Source organism: Tinamus guttatus, unplaced genomic scaffold (genome assembly GCF_059628265.1).
Source record: "Tinamus guttatus ecotype Peru unplaced genomic scaffold, ASM5962826v1 Tinamus_guttatus_pri_ptg000087l, whole genome shotgun sequence".
NCBI classification, from domain to species: domain Eukaryota; kingdom Metazoa; phylum Chordata; class Aves; order Tinamiformes; family Tinamidae; genus Tinamus; species Tinamus guttatus.
This window is the reverse complement of record NW_028288621.1, coordinates 1,730,301-1,745,615: the sequence shown is the minus strand read 5'-3', so window position 1 is coordinate 1,745,615 and position 15,315 is coordinate 1,730,301. Positions and strand designations below refer to the sequence as shown.

The following is a 15,315-nucleotide window of genomic DNA, read 5'->3' as shown; positions in this document are numbered from 1 at the left end:
GGGACACTTGCTCTTCTCTCTCCCTTCTGCTGTCACCATGAGCCCACTACGTCTCTGGAAGAATGGCTCTGATGGGAAAAGAGGGTCTTCCCAGAAAGATTCCCTGAAAGGGCATAGGAGAGAGAACATCAGCCATACTCTACCATTTCTGTCCTGGCTTGAATACTCTGCAAAGAGGACTAAAAAATCTTGTCAGGTGTTATATTCCCTTTGCTGGAACTGTCCTTACCAGCCGCTACTTCCACCTTCCTTTGGGTGCTGGGAATAACAGGAGCACGGGCCACTGCTGCTACTGCTGCTGGAGGTCTTGGGAAGAGCTTGTATTTGGACCTGGAAGCCAGAAGAGAAAAAGCAGCCTAAGAGGAGAGACTCACTGTTTCCAGGTACGTGCTCATCCTGCAGCAAGAAAACACAGGGCATGGTGGGAGGGGGTAACCACCCTTCTTAATTCAGAAGGACAATGTGTGCAGGAAACACATCCCCGTGCCACAAGTACCAGCGCACAGTATTAGGTCAAGGGCCCTCTCCCAGGTTCTCACCTCACGGGAGCCTTGCTCTTCCCTTCTCTTTCAGCTGGTGCTGTGACCCCACTGAGACTCCCTGAACAGTGGCTCTGCTGGGGAAGCAGGCTCTACCCAAGAGAGCTTCCTGAAAGTGGGGATAAGAGAGAGCTGAACACCTGTGCTAGTCCATGCATGACTTTAGTGCCTTGACTAGAACTTCCTAGCAAGGGGAGCAAACCTCTGAACAAGTTCCTACCAGGTCTTACATTACCTTTGCTGATGTTGTCATCAGCAGCCTCTTCTTGCCCACTCTTCTTTGGGTTCAGTCTCTTCCATGTGAACTGACTGCTCTCAGTGGTGGAGGTCTTGGCAAGAGCTTGCATGCGCCCCTGGAATGAAGAAGAAGAGAGAGAGATGATCCTGACACTGCTACCTGCTGGTTGTGCAGCAAGAAAGCCCAGCGTGTGGTGGGACAGAGCAACCACTCCGAGAGACGCATCTGCCTCCCACAAGTAGCAGAACACAGGATTTGCTCCATTGCCTCCTCCCAGGCTCTCACCTCGCAGGAGGATTGCTCTTGCCCACTCCTTCTGCCGGCGCTGTGATCCCCTTTATGCCGCATGTAGAACTGCTCGGCTGGGGGACGAGGCACTTGCCAGGAAGCTGCCCTGAAATGGATGATGGGAGGAGAGCTCCTTAGAACTGGAGCTGTGGGGGAATTTGAACAAAAGGACCATTCTGGTCTCCTGCAGTCCAGAAGTATTAAGAGAAAAGATCTGGTTCTCAGAAGTGTTCAGTTATATGAAGACAAGCACAAGTTTTGCCAACTGTAACTGCAATGACAAGACCTGGAGCAGTCCACCTCCCCATCCGGTGCTTAGCCTTCCCTTTGAATCCTGGTGCCTTAGAAGATGGTGCTGTTGGTTGGTACCTAAGAGAATGGTCCCCCTGACAGCAGTCATGTAAGTTGTTTGAAATTAGAGAAAAAGAACTGTTTATTGCAGTCATCTATCTGTTAGGCACAAGAAACAGGTTGTCACCCTAATCAGGAATAAAACTATTAACACCAGGGTAGATTTAGGAAGCATTCTCTTTATTACGGTTCCGGATGTCCTTTTCATGAACTTTTTGCTGCTTATTTCCATGTATGGTTTTGTTTTGCTCAGGCTGCTCTATTCAGCTCCCTTTTTCAGTTTTGATGAGTTTTCAGTTAATTCATCCAGGCCATAGTTTCCCTTGTAAGAGCACTTTCAACCACCAGGTGTTCTGCTAACACATTTCTACCATTGTTCCAAATGGTGACAATGGGTCTTTGTGGACATACCTGCAGTGGCAAAGGCTTTTGTGCTAGAGCTCACTTGGAATCAACACACAACACTGCAAGATTATATCTTTAATAAATATGTAACTAATAGATATTTTAGAAACATCAAAAAAATCATCAACTAAACAACATCCATGGTAACAACAACAAAAACACTCTCAAGCAGTGTGGCATGGCAGAGATCATGCTCGGCTGCATCAGCCTCCCTCCCTCCCTCCCTCCCTGCCATGGACAGCCCCTTTTGCAGGAAGGGAACGAGGGAAAAGTGGAGGAGAGAAAAGGGAAATGTCAGTGGTCTGAGGGCCATGAGACCCGCGGTGGATTTGGGTCCTACCTTGTGAGCCATCGTGCAGGCTGCCCTGGAGCCCAGCAGCTCCCTGCATCTCCTGGGCACCGCTGGTGGCCCCTGGTGCTGTGTGGCCCTGCTCCACATGTGGCCTTGCTGCTGCCTGGGCAGCCCCGGGGCAGAGCGGGACGGAGCCCTGGGAAGCATCCGTGTTCCCATGGCAATAACTGCCCCTCTGGGATGTTCCAGCATCGAGGTGGGGAGGGAAGAGGGCAGCGGCAGGGGACAGGGGGATGCAGTGAGGAAGGGTGTTTGTGTGCTGGACTCACCCCACACTGATGAGCACGGTGGCAGAGAGTAATGCGTGGGCTTGGGCTTGCCGGGTGGCCATGGGGTCTCCTCACGCAGTCCCATGATGGTGTTGGTGGGTGCCTGCCCCCGAGACTGAGCTCCACTTGGCGTGCTGCTTCGGCCTCCACAAGCATTCTTCATCTTTTTGCTCCTTCGTCCCTGTTCCAGTATGGCCCTTCCCACGTGATTCCTCCAGAAAGGTTTGTGTTCCATGGTGGAGACATGTTTCCTGGTAGCCCAATGAGCCCAAAGGGCAACTGTGGCCAGCTGGGAGGTGTGCATGTCCTCAGCAGAGCCCTTGTGGGTTGGTAGTGGCCTGGGAGCCCTGATGTAAAACTGGTCTCCTTCTCTTCAGCTGCCGGGCACCTTGCAGGCACCGTGGCCTGTGGCTGAGCCCAGCCTTGGTCTGGTCCTGCCCTCCTGCCCATGGCCTGGCTTGGTGGGGCTGCAGAGGGGAGGGCAGGCACATACATGCCCCAAGCAGCAGGGCCCTGCAGCTGCTGCAGCTCTGCTGAGCACTGTGCTGAAAGGTTGGCTTTCCAAGGGAGCGCAATTCCCAGCCTTGAGGTAACGATGCGAAAGCCGAGGGCAGATGGGGAAGGAGATCTCCCCGGGGCCAGAGATCTCCCCATGTGTGGAGGCCCACCTCAAGAACAGCAGTACAGGATGCCTTGTTAGCAGATAACCAACCTCAAGGGTGGCAGTCCAGGTGTCTTGTTAATTCACCTCAGGGACGACAGTACAGAACATCTTATCAACAGATAAGGAACAAAGCAAAAAAAAGAGGAAAACTGCAACCGCACACATGGCATGTGATTAAGAAGCTTATTAGATAATTTTGATGGATTCTTTATACTATTGGCTTATTTAGTAACTGCACTTCGCATGCTTTTTGCAAATAAGGAATTATATTTGGTTTAGTATGGTATATAAGTTGTATCTGATGCTTGATAAAACATCTTTGGTTCATTATACCGGAGTCCATGCACATCATACGCTGCAGGACTGTGCCCTTTTTCCTGCTTCTTGGCCATCCTTCTTTAGCATCCTTCTTTAGCATAGAAAGCTAGCGGCTTCTCCACTTCACAGCTAGTTTACATGGAGTACAACACATAGGATTGCGCCCACACTTGGAAGGCTTCCCTGTTTCTTCTTGGAGCAGCCTTCCTCTACCTGGGAGCAGTTTATTACAGATTTCTTGCCCAAAAGAAAGTCTGAAAAAGCCAGCTCTCCAGGGTGCCACCTTGAAGTCAACTGTCCCAGACAGTAGCCTCGCGCTTAGAGTACAAAACCGCACGGCTGCAGGCTATTTGGAGCCTTCCATGGGGGCCTTCTGTGCAATGATGTATGGATGTCTTTGATGTGTGAGCATCCACACCACACAGACAGGCAGCCCTCAGAGCCCACCTGCTTTGTGGTGCCTTTTTCCCAATGGACAGAGGCAGTGACGGGGGGGACAATACTTTGAACTGCTTTACAGCCGTTCTTGGATCTCTTAAAGACTCCAAGATTCAGTGACAGCTTCCCCACAGTCTAGCTTTCTCCATAAACCACCCAGGCCCCAGACACTCCTTGCACGCCCTCAGCGTCCTCTTTCAGTGTTCTGCCTGGATCCACAGACCACAGAGAGAACGGCATGGTTTAATTATTTAATTCCTCAGAACGCATCCTCATGCTGCAGTGTGGGCAGCTTCAGCAGGTACCTGCAGCTGCACTCTTCTGGCTCTGCTTCAAAGAGATGTGGAAAATGGGGTGCTGTCTTCAGCCACAGATCTTCCACAGGGCCCCGTTCACTGAACCACAACTCCTAAGGAAAAATAATAAAAAAAAAGTGATAGCTGAGAAGAACAGGAGAGCCCCGGAGCTGTAACTGCTGTCTGGAAAAGGAAGCACAGCCTCTCGTGGGAGCTTGTTCCTTCCCCCAACCCTCTTGCCATACTGCAAAAGCCCATGAGGGAGGGCAAGGAGAGGGAAAGCAAGTGACGACTGCTGGGCTCCCACAGCTGCCTTAAGGGAGAGGCAAAGATTCAGCTTCACCTCTCCTCAGCGCAGCAGAGATGCCGCAGAGGAGCAGCTGCAGTGCCTGCTGCTTCCTCAGGTGCCCTTCCGGCCCTGCCTGCGTGAGACACAGCGCAGCTGCCACTGCCCTCCTGCTGAGGGGCTCCCCAAGGGCTGTCAGAGCCTGCTCTTGAGGCTCTCTGGGGGCCGGCCCTACATCCACCTGCTGCAGTGCTCTTGGTGCCACCTTCTCCTAGGGCATGCTGCTCCTCTGCCCAGGAAGCAACTCAAAGGCAAGGAACATCAACTTACGGTGCTCATCTCCAGCCATGTCTTCTCCAGAAGGTTGCCATGCACCTTAGAGGCTTGGAGGGCCTGGTTGAGGCATGCAAGGCTCTCTGCTTTGTTCCCCAGCACATGGAAAAGGTAGGCTCTCAGGTGTTGGACTCTGGGGTAGAAGACGGGGCATGCAGAGCAGCGACAGAGAACCTCTTCTGCAAGCTACCGAGAGAACAAGGGAGAGGAACGTCAGGATAAGGCATGGAGCTCCACTGCAGCACCTGTTCCCCAAGGAGAAAAGCAGCCACAAAGCAACCAGGAGTGCACAGCTGGCAAGGCAGGCAAAGTGCACAAAGCTCTGCGGAGCCACAAGCCCTCCTTTAGAGCAGGCATTACAGCAGGAGGCTTTTGCCATGGTCTTCTCTTAAGCCACTCTGCTCTGCCTGTGCCCTGGCTCCATCCCATCACGGCTGCTTCCACCCGGCCTTGTTAGGCCACGGCAGCTTTCCCTGCACCCCCTCACAGCACATGCCCTTCCTCCTCGTCCCTCACCCTTAGAGCCCCTCGGCTGCTCTCACGGGCCCTCGACAAGCTGTGCTCCAGGTCATTCTTCAGCACCAGGGTGTAGCACTCCAGCATCCGCGTGCGGGCTTGGGTAGCCAAAAAGGAGCTGTCGGCTCTCTTCAGCAGCCACTTGGCCTTTTCAAAGGGCTGCTGGAAGCTGTCCCACTGCCCAAGCCTCGCAAACCTACAGAGAAACAGGCACACATTGTGTAGAGACGAGCAGGAATTGGGCTCTCTTCTGGGCTCTCTCCCGGCCATCTTGCTCCCAGTGCAAAGCCTCTCCCCACTAGTCCTTTTCATCTCCAGGGACAGCTGCCTTGTTGGACACAGGACGAGTGACATGAAAAACCCACAGCTCCCACCTCCCCCATGAGAATCACTCACTGCTGGGGGCCTCTTGCCACTCCACTCAGAGCAAGTGTGTAACGTACCAAAGAGCCAGGGACGAATACAGCCGCAGCAGGATGCTATTCTGAGACTTGAGGGTGCAGTTGTCTTTATTCTTCTCTATGAATCTCCAGCACTCCTCAAATGACTTGTACTCCCAGCCTGTGTAATACAAACATATCTCAGAGAAGCAGCACTGCCCTCCGCTGCCTTGCTTTTCCTCAGGCCCTCATAGTAGGAGAAAGCTCAAGCACAGCTGGCCCATTTTAGGATTGGGAAGCACTCAGAGGGCAAGCAAAAACTAAGAGGAGCGATGCAAGGCCTGGAGCTCTCCCCCAGCTCCTCAGGGCTATTCAATCTTCACATCAGTGTCCTTTTAAGGAGCAGCTTGCTAGCACCAACCGAGAGCTGCTGCCATTGATCAGCAAATGAGAGTGACTGCAGCGCATGGGCTCCAAGGGACCTCCTGGTCAGGCACACACGAGCACAACTGTGCCCGCTTCCCCAGGAGCCAGAGCAGAGGGAGCCTGAGAAGAATTTTCAGAAGGGAGAACCTCCCGAAACACACCAAGCAAAGATGGGAATTGCAAGCATTTTGACCTTACTCTGGGATCATCTGTATACAATGCAGAAAAAGAGAGAGGAAGCGGGAGAGGGAAGGAAAGAGAGACACCCACAGAGCCAAATGGGCAAGCACACTGCTGAAGGAGCCAAAGGATTGCTTGGAGCCTCTGGGCTCAGTGTTGTATCAGGAGAAAAGCCATTTCTGCAAGCCTCCTGCCTCTCTGCAGACCTCCTCACTGAGCACTTACCAGCATAAAGCAGGAGGTCGAGGCAGCAGGAGAAGAAGCAGGCCTGCCCAGCGATCCTGTGCTCTCCAGCCACCTGCTTCTCTAGCCTGGAGAGCACTTCTGCACACTCTGGATACCTGCGGAGGAACACAACGAGCCTCCATGGAGCACCTCCTTGGTGTGGCATCCAAGCCAGCACCTCCAAATGCTTCCCATTCCCCTCCCATCTTCCCGCCCTTTCCCTCCTTTGCTCTTTCTGCCAACTCCATTGGCCTTTGCAGTGACACCCTGACACCGCGCAAGGGCAGGGTGTGCAGCAGCAGGATTACCTCATCTGCAGAAAGAGCGCGGTGAAGAGTGGGTTGAGGACCTTGGAGTCCAGGTCGGGCTTCTCCAGCTCCATGCTCAGGCTCATGGCGCGATAGCCTGGCGAGACAGAAGCAGACTCGCACAGGCTCTCTCTGCAGAGAGCTCTTCTCACAGGGAGTGCGGGCACTACCTACCGACGGTGACAGAGAGGGGCAGATTTCCCAGGCTGAGGTTCAGATGGGACAGGGCCTGGGCCCTTTCCGCAGCACTGAGCACCCCTCCTTCAAAAGGCTCCACGTCAGCGCTGAGCCGCACGGCCGCCCACCCGTACTGCAGCCACTCATCCAGGCTGCCCAGCTCCTGGCAGTGCTGCGCGTGCTCCATGTAGGACCGCAGGATCTGAAATGGTCCAAAGAGGTGAGTGTGCAAAACACTAAATCTCCCCAAGGGGATTCTCTGGCCTAGGGGACACAGGCCATGAACCCAATGGGCGCTTTCCCTCTTCTCTTTTACTCACAAGCCTCTCACCCAAGAGTTGGTCTCAGATGACCAACTCTTCTTATGCTCTTCTGATTATGGCCATGTCACGACAAGGGCCACAGGGTGCTTCTAAACACTAGGTTTATATAAATGGTCACAAGGAAATCCCACAGTACAGAAACTGGTTACAATCAGGAAACCAGTCCCATGGGAGGAGCAACCCAAACCAACAACACCCACGCCTCCTAGAGGCTTGCAAAAAAAAAACCTCAACCATGTGGCCATCCCCGTGGCATTTGGCCTCTTCTTGCCAGCAGGGCAAAGGAGCTCTGTCAGAAACACGTCTGCTATTGCTGCAGAGAGCAGGCACTTACGTGACTCGTGTGCTCCGACTCCACGTCCGTGCGGAGCTTCATGCGCGCTGCCAGGCGCGAGAGCCTCTGCCCGCTGGACGTGTTCCGCTGGCTGAAGAGCTGCCGCAGGAGGGCAAGGCAGCGGCTCTGCCGGAACAGCCAGGGGAGTCTCTCCCTCCTGCCGCACAAGAGAAGCTGCTGGGCCCAGCCACGAGCTACAGGGGGCTGAGTGAGGGGGCCAGGGGCAGCCGGGGAGCACAGGAGGCTGCTCAGGCAGGCAGGGCTTGTGGGAGGGGGGCAATAAGCAGCACCGGGGAAAGATGACTGCTCACAAGGACATGCTGGCACCACGGTGCAGGGAGCAAAAGGGCTGCTGCATGGCAGCCTGGTTACTGGCTACTGCCTTTGCAGCCTCTACCCCGGCTAACAGCTCCCTGCTCTCACCCACACCATCCCGAACACCCAGCACAGGCCACCCCACCATCCATCAGCCTCCAGGGCCTTCTGCACCTTTCCCCGTGCTAAGAGCTACGCTCTGCAGTGAAGCTGAGGCAGTTGTGGGTCAAGGGCCTCAGGCCAGCACGGAAATGGCTCGTTCTTGCCTTCCCTTTCCCGTCAGGGTCTTACCCTGCTTCTTGAGGGGTGGAGGAGTCTCTGCTCTTCCTATAAGAGCCATGGGGCGACTTCTCCAGCAGAGACTTGAAGAAGACACCCACCGAGGTGACTGGGAATTTCCTCTTCAGCAGGCTCAGTGCCTTTCTGATGGTCTTCTCTGCCAAGTCCATGCACCCCATATTGTAGCAGACCTGCATGGGAGAAGGGCTGTAAGGACAGTCCCAAGGGGCTCCCACTGAGGACACACCAACTTTCAAGGCTGTGGCTGATTCAGGGCCAAGGGCCTTGACTGCCTTTGGCTGGAGGGCGAAGGGCTCACAGAAGACACTGTGCAGAGCAGCCACCCGTGCCTCCAAATGCCAGGAATGTCACCACAACCGCCCCAGGGCCCCCAGGAGGCTGTGCAAGTCCTCCCGCCAGCAGAGCCCTCAGGTCCTCCCTGTCACTTTACCTCCCCTTTCAGGCTGAGGAAGGCGGCTTCTTCAAAGCTGGCCAGCCCCTTGCCTTCCTTACTCAAGGAGCTCCTCAGGGCCTCGGCTTTCTTCAGGCTGGTGAAGGCCTTTGGACAAGCACACGGAGAGCAGGTGAGCGTCGGTGCAGATCCTGCATGAAGCCCCACCACTGCCACCTGCTTGCCTCCCGCATCTCTCTGAGGACGGGTCACCTCTGCCCCAGCAATGCCCACCCTCACACACAGCACAGCACTCCTTGCAGGTGCACCTCGTGCCAAGGTCGTGCTCCTCTTGCCACAGGAGAGGCAAGCAGGAGGAAGAGCCTGGGTCTGAGCACAGTCATTCATGCCCAGGTGCCACAGAGGCCTGTCCTTTCTCAAGGGGGAAATGGGCTTTCCCAGGGCAAGGCAACTGGGAGGACTCCATGTGCACGGGGCTCTGGCAAGCAGGCCGGCTCACCAGGTAGTTGTTGGAGACATGCAAGTAGGCAGCAGCACTCTCCAGCAGGTAATAAATTGCCCTGGCATCGTTGCCCATTTCCAGGTGGTGGTGAGCCAAGGGCACGAGCACCAAGTCCACAGTGGCCTTGCATTCACAAGAGCAGGTGGCACCGGGCATCTCTTTGGTCTTGTTGGGCACCGTCGGCTCTGTCCTGGCCATAAACTGTTCCGTGGTTCTGTTTGGAGACAAGATCACAGAGAAAGAGGAGACACGCTAACATCACCTGCCCTGCTCTGCCTGCCTCGAGGAAGAGCACGTCCTAGCGCACCTGGCACTCGCATTCTAGCACTGCAATGCCCAGCTTGCAGCAGGGCTCTCTTACAGCCAGCAAACCCTAGGATGCCAGGGCTGCTGCACCACAATGGGACAGTCCTCACTGTGATCCCCCCGGCTTCCTCAAGCCATCACATCCCAGCTCCCACCCAGCAGGCTGGCCCTTTCCTCGGCTGGGGTCACAGCCAGTAGGCAAAGCTGGGAACTCCAATGCCCCGCTGGAGACCCTGAGGCCACTGACTTCCACTAATAATCAAATGCTGCTCTCCTCACCGTAAGGTCTCATCCCAGAAGCTCATTTTATTCTGCTGGGATCCTGCAGGATCTGCAAACAAAGCATGAGTTAAATATTCCCTCAGTTCTCAAGGGGCACAAGTTGCATCTTGCATAATGTGTCAGCAAGAAAGGAGAGCCACGGCATGGACGGCACCTCTTTTCCTGGCCACTTTTCCCCACGATCTCCCTTCTCTGCAGGTGTGTTATGTTTTGGGCAAGGGTAGCACGCCCACCAGGAAATGCACCTTGACCTGCTGGGCTGCGGGGTGCACCCCAAGGCTCTTGTCACTGCCGGGAGAGGGGCTGCTCTCTGGTGATTCCAGGGAAAGGCACGAGGGTGCCCAAGGGGACAGATGCTCTCTGCTCTGTGCACAGCATGCCTTGAGCTGTGCAGCTGTGCTCAGGGGAGGACTCAGCTAGTCTTGGGAAAGCAACTGCACTGCACTGAAAGCACCCCTGTGTTTCAGGGAACTGCTTCTGCAGACACGGCTGGAGACAGAGGAGCACCCCCAGGAATAGTGCAAGCACCGTGGGAAGGCCCAGGCTGCAGAGCACGCAGGCAGCATACCCGTAGTGGCAGGGAGCTCATCCCCCACGGTCTCCACGTTTGTCCAGCTGGCAGAGCAGCCTTTGCCAGCATCGTTGTCCCAGCTCTCTCCCTCCTGGGTGCTGCTGACGGCCAAGCGGTGGAAGGCCACAAAGTCCCCTCCGCCGCAGCACTGGCACTTGTGCGCCTGCTCCTCCAGGAAGGCTGCGCACTTGCGGTGCATGGCCGCCCTCTGCGCCTTGGGCCACAGCTCGTAGGCGGCCTCCCGCAGCAGCGGCGCGCGGAAGGCCAGGACGTCGGCCTGCAGCTCCTCGCTCTGCTGCTCCTCTGAAAGGCAACGGGGTGCTGCAACAGCCAGAGCTGGGGCCACGGCTCAGGGCCGTCACAGCCAGCGCATGAAGGACGGGGAGCCCTCGGCGGGGATCCTTGGCAGGAAAGCAGCGCTCCTGCACTCAGTGCCCCGCCGCACTCGAGCAAAAGGGTCCCCTTGCCTCGCTGAGACTAGCATGGCCCATGCAACAGGCTGCTGCTCTGCTCTGCGTCCCAACAGACAGCAGTCAGCTGCACTGCAACCATCAGCACAAGGAAGCCTCAGACAGCTCCTGCTTTGCAATCTCTGAAGAGCAGTCCCTCCCTGCTATGCTCCCCATCCCAACCCAACCCCAACAGTGAGGCTGCCCTGGCCATTACACACGGCCAGAGGGGCAGTGCGCCGTGCCCTGCGGAGCCCCAGCAGGAGCAGTGCCAGGAGCAGCAGAAGCCCATGGTGCTCCTGGGCTCCTCTTATCACCACTTACCTTTCTGTTCCTCCTGAGTTGTGGCAGACCACTTGAGGGAAACACTGCTGTCTTCTGCCACCGTTTTGGAATTCTGCCACCTCAAGATGTTGCTTTTCACCAACATGGCCAGGATCTGATTCATCTTGGCCCTGGTCCACTTGGGAAGGATGTGGAACAGCAGCTCCGTGGTGAACATCGGCCCAATGATGGCTGCACACTTCAGAACCATCCGTTCTGAGAAATTCATGCTGTCCAGCTCAGTCAGCGCAATCCCTGACAAAAACAGGACACGCATCTGTCTCCTGCCCTCTCCCAAAGCTGAGCCCAGCGAGGCTGCATTCTCTTCAATGCAGGAAGCACTGGCATTTAGCCTTGCTTCCTTGGGACCAAACCCATTGGTCAAGGGCAATGCAAGGCACACATCTTGAACACGGCGCAGCTCCCCTGCAATCACACGGAGCAGGGACCGGGGAAAGGAGAAACACCCGAGCGAATGCTGCAGGTACAGCAGGGCTCAGCCCCTCACCTTTCAGGGTGGGTGGAAGCACGGTGTGCTGCAGGTTCACATCAGCTTTGATGGTGCACACCCTGCAGTCCTGGCGCATGCTGGACCTTCTGGATGGGCCGACACGAGGAGCCTCCATCACAGAAGCTGAGTGGAGCAAGAGAGCAGGATAAAGCGGTTATCATGAGGGAGACCCTTCGTCCCGCAGCTTGAGCTTGCGAGGATTACGGATCTTCCCTCCCTCCATCCTCCTCTCTTTCGCATTCACCCCCAGCAGGGCTTAGAGCAGCCGAGGCCTGGCAGCAGCAGGATGAATCCTGCCATGTTTGGCTGCAGGGCTGCAGACAAGGGAAACTGCAGCCACGGGACTCGCAGCACTGCTCCAGGTATGAACCACCTCAGCTCATGCTCGTTCCTGACCAAAGCAGGGCTTAGCTTAGTGCCAGGGAGCACCTCTTCTCGCCATTTGACATTTTCTGCCACATTGGCATTGCTGTTGACCCTCGCAAAGCCACCCCAGTCCCCAGCATGTACTTGGCCTATTGCAGCAGCAAGGCACACAGGAACCCACACCTGATGGAGACCAGGCTCTGGACTCCTGCCCCATCTGGCCGTGCCAAACTCACAGGGGAACACGACAAGAAGGGGCAGTGGAAGATGGACCACACCAACTAGGCAGTCAGACACAAAGGTGCTTACTGAAGAGGGTCTCCCACTTGGCCTCCGTTCCATCATCCTTCTGTAGGGGACGGAGCAAGAGCATGTTGTGCTCGTGGAGGTAGCGCAGCAGTTCCTCACAGTAGTAGGGCATCCCACTGCTTCTCTGCATCAGGAACCTGGAAAGGAGCAGATGCAGCTGGGAGTGACACAGGCAAAGGAAGGCAGGACCCTCCTCAGAGCAGCCTCTTCACCAGCTGCGACTCCCCCTGTCTTTGGCACGTGAGCTGTCCTGAAGACACAGCGCTTGCTGAAAGCCACAGCAAAAACAGAGCTCAGCGGCCCTGCCTGCCACTTACGTCTCTAGGTCATGGGGCACACTGACCACTCCGAGGTACTGGCAGGCTTTCTGCACGACTGCTGCAGGGTTCAGCTCCTCCAGATGAATACAGGTTGTTTGCTGCAACTTCATGATGTCTGCTGCAGCTTTGCAGAGCCTCTGTCCTCTGCAGGGATCAGGAGCAAAGCCCATGACCATAAAACTTGGGACGTCTCTGAGCACGTGTGACATAACAGCCCAGGAGGAAGAGTCGATGTGGTGCGCGTTGTCAACAAGAAAGAGGATGTTGTCTTCAAAAGTCTGAAACAAACAGGTTACTCGAGCTGGATTCTGAGCAATTCTCATGCATCTTCACTGGGAGGGACTTTGGCCAGCCCCTCTCCAGACAGAGAACGCTCTGCAGCCACTTTCCTCTCCCTAGCTACTTAGCGGTTCAGTATCTCCCCAACTCTTTCTTTCTCTGAGACTTGAAGGTCTCTCGGACAAGGGGATGCAGAAAGACTCCATTCCTCCTCCTGACTACGAGTCCTCTGTCTTGACAGGAGGAAAGTTACCCGGGGGTTGGCACGGGACGTTTAGCCTCTGATGGGCAATGACTCCAGTACATCATCCTCCTGCCACCTCCCAGCACTCTGCTGCAGAACCCTCAACCTGTTGGCTTGCTTTCCTTCTCTGGTCCGTGAGGGAGAGAATTGCTCACCTTCTGCAGCACTTTCTTAAAAGCCAGCTCCTCTTCCAGTGCCCTTTGAGCTCCACTCATCTGTGAAATCTTCTCTGAGACAGGAAACTGCCCAAAAAGCACAGGCACAGAGAAACAGCCTTTCAGGGCATTTCAGCAAGACAACCCAGCACACAAGCCCAACCAAGCAAAACTCCGCTGCCCTCAGCATCTTAGCTCTCCTCCACACAATGGGGAGGAGACAGTGTGGATGCCAGCTTGAGCCTAGAGAAGAGCTCCTGCTGAGGCTCTCTGGCAGAGGGCTTCTAGCCAGTGTGTTGGAGGTGAGGGAGGAAGGCAGAGGGTGGCAAGAGGAGAAGAGCACAAGTCTGTGCTATCCCCAGCTCTTTCCACCAGAAGCTAAGGCCACTGCCCAGGAGAGCAGCCAAATGACCACTGCCACAGGACGTCTCACAAGCAGACCTTGGCCCCGGCCAGAGAGGGCTCTCGCTCTCACCTTCACCAGGAAACAGCCATTGAGGAGGCAGTAGCTGCTCTCTTCCAGGACTCCTTGGAGTTTCTCCTGCAGCACGAGTTGCCTGGCGCTGCAGGATTTGCAGGCCTGCAGACCCATTGCCATGGCTATCATCACTCGCACAACAGAGTAGTCCTGCTTCAGGTTGAGCTCCGTCAGCTCCACAGCCACTACCCTGCCATGCAAAAGCAAAAGGCACCGAGCTTCAGAGAGGGCCCCAAAGAGCCCCAGACCTCCAAAGCACCGCTCTTAGGGAGAGGCACAATCTGGGGCTGAGAGCAAGGGTACTCTGGACATAACAGCCCCAGGCCAGCCCCTCAATGCCAGCAGCATTTGTCAGGCAGGCCACTTGGGCTTATTCCCTTCAGTCTGCAGCTGCAGGAAATGCCATGGGCTCAGGCTCTACTTTGCTTTGTGCCTGGCCCAAAGCTCAACAGCAGGGGCTGCAGAAGACCCTTCTAGCTCCCTCAAGAGCTAGGAGGGGAGCCCGCGGCTGCTCTGCTCCCAGGTGCATGGAGACGTTGCCTTACGAGGGCTGCTACAGCCCAAGGGCCAGGCACACTGGCAGGGGACCTTGAAGATCCTGTGAGTATCAGTAGGAGGGCAGGGGAGGCAATGCACCCACACTGCTCAACTGCACTCACCTGTGCCCAGCAGCCCGGCCTAAATTGGCAAGCTCGGCGAGTAAATGGCTCTTTCCAGAGCCTTTCATGCCCTCAAGTGCCAGGATGTGGCTTTCCTTCCTAGCCACGTAGCCTTGCACATAGCTTTGAAAGAGGGCAATCTCCTTCTCCCGGCCTGCAAAGGCAAGCAAGAGAGCAGGCAGTTGCAGCAAGCTCAAAAGCAAAGAACCATTGGCACCCTTCCCTCTTGCCATCATGGCACCTGCCCTCCCTCCCTGCCTCCCCATTTCCCTCCATGGGACTAGCTGGTCTCAAGGGCAGGAGATGGGCGTTCAGGAGACCCAGGTGTTCTCCACCTACCGAGCAAGGGGGAATTCTTGGGCCTCTCCTTTTTGAGCTCCATGCCAAATATGCTAGCAGGAGAAAGAGAAAAAATAAAGTCAATTCAGTAGGCAGAAGCTGGAGGGTGTAGTGTCACGCATGGAGCTGTGGGTGTGCTCTTGGGTGCCCACTCTTCTTTGCAGTGACCTCGTGTGCTGCCCACACTCCATCCATTGTTCCTGCCAACTGCTTCCCTGGACTTTGCTCACAAGGAACAACTTGGAGAAGCAGGGCCTTATAGCAGATGCTGAGAAGGTGAAGATGAGCAAGAAAAAAAACTATCTGTTCAAGCCAGGATAACATTCAAATGCAGCAAGCACAACAAGCAGAAAGCCCCTGCTACCTGGAGAGGGGCTGCAAGGCCCCCTGTGCCTACAGACACCCAGCAGCCTTCTCTCTCCCTACGGCATCACTCCTAGTCTCCTAAGAGCAGGAGTCCCATGGCTAGGCAGGCCAAAAGCAGAGCCATGCCCCGGCTTTCCATGTTCTCAACCCCAGGGACGGAGGCCCAGGCAGGGTCCAGCTTGCTCTCTTTCTGCACAGCTGTT

The 15,315-nt window shown here is 55.7% G+C and overlaps 1 protein-coding gene across 1 annotated transcript; it reads right to left on the bottom strand.

Annotated features, from left to right (window-relative positions):
• Positions 1 to 4,121: 4,121 nt before the first annotated feature.
• LOC148595564 (adenylate cyclase type 10-like) lies at positions 4,122 to 14,516 on the bottom strand. The gene is made up of 20 exons (XM_088520395.1): positions 14,408 to 14,516; positions 13,746 to 13,938; positions 13,271 to 13,357; positions 12,590 to 12,870; positions 12,273 to 12,409; positions 11,595 to 11,720; positions 11,087 to 11,341; positions 10,311 to 10,649; positions 9,740 to 9,791; positions 9,152 to 9,368; positions 8,692 to 8,799; positions 8,253 to 8,431; positions 7,647 to 7,803; positions 6,987 to 7,191; positions 6,813 to 6,909; positions 6,505 to 6,620; positions 5,737 to 5,854; positions 5,294 to 5,489; positions 4,775 to 4,963; positions 4,122 to 4,271 (listed from the first exon to the last, which is right to left on the bottom strand). Exons 1-20 carry the CDS (start codon positions 14,473 to 14,475, stop codon positions 4,122 to 4,124), a joined length of 3,270 nt encoding a protein of 1,089 aa, XP_088376521.1. The 5' UTR covers positions 14,476 to 14,516.
• Between the last annotated feature and the right edge of the window lie 799 nt (positions 14,517 to 15,315).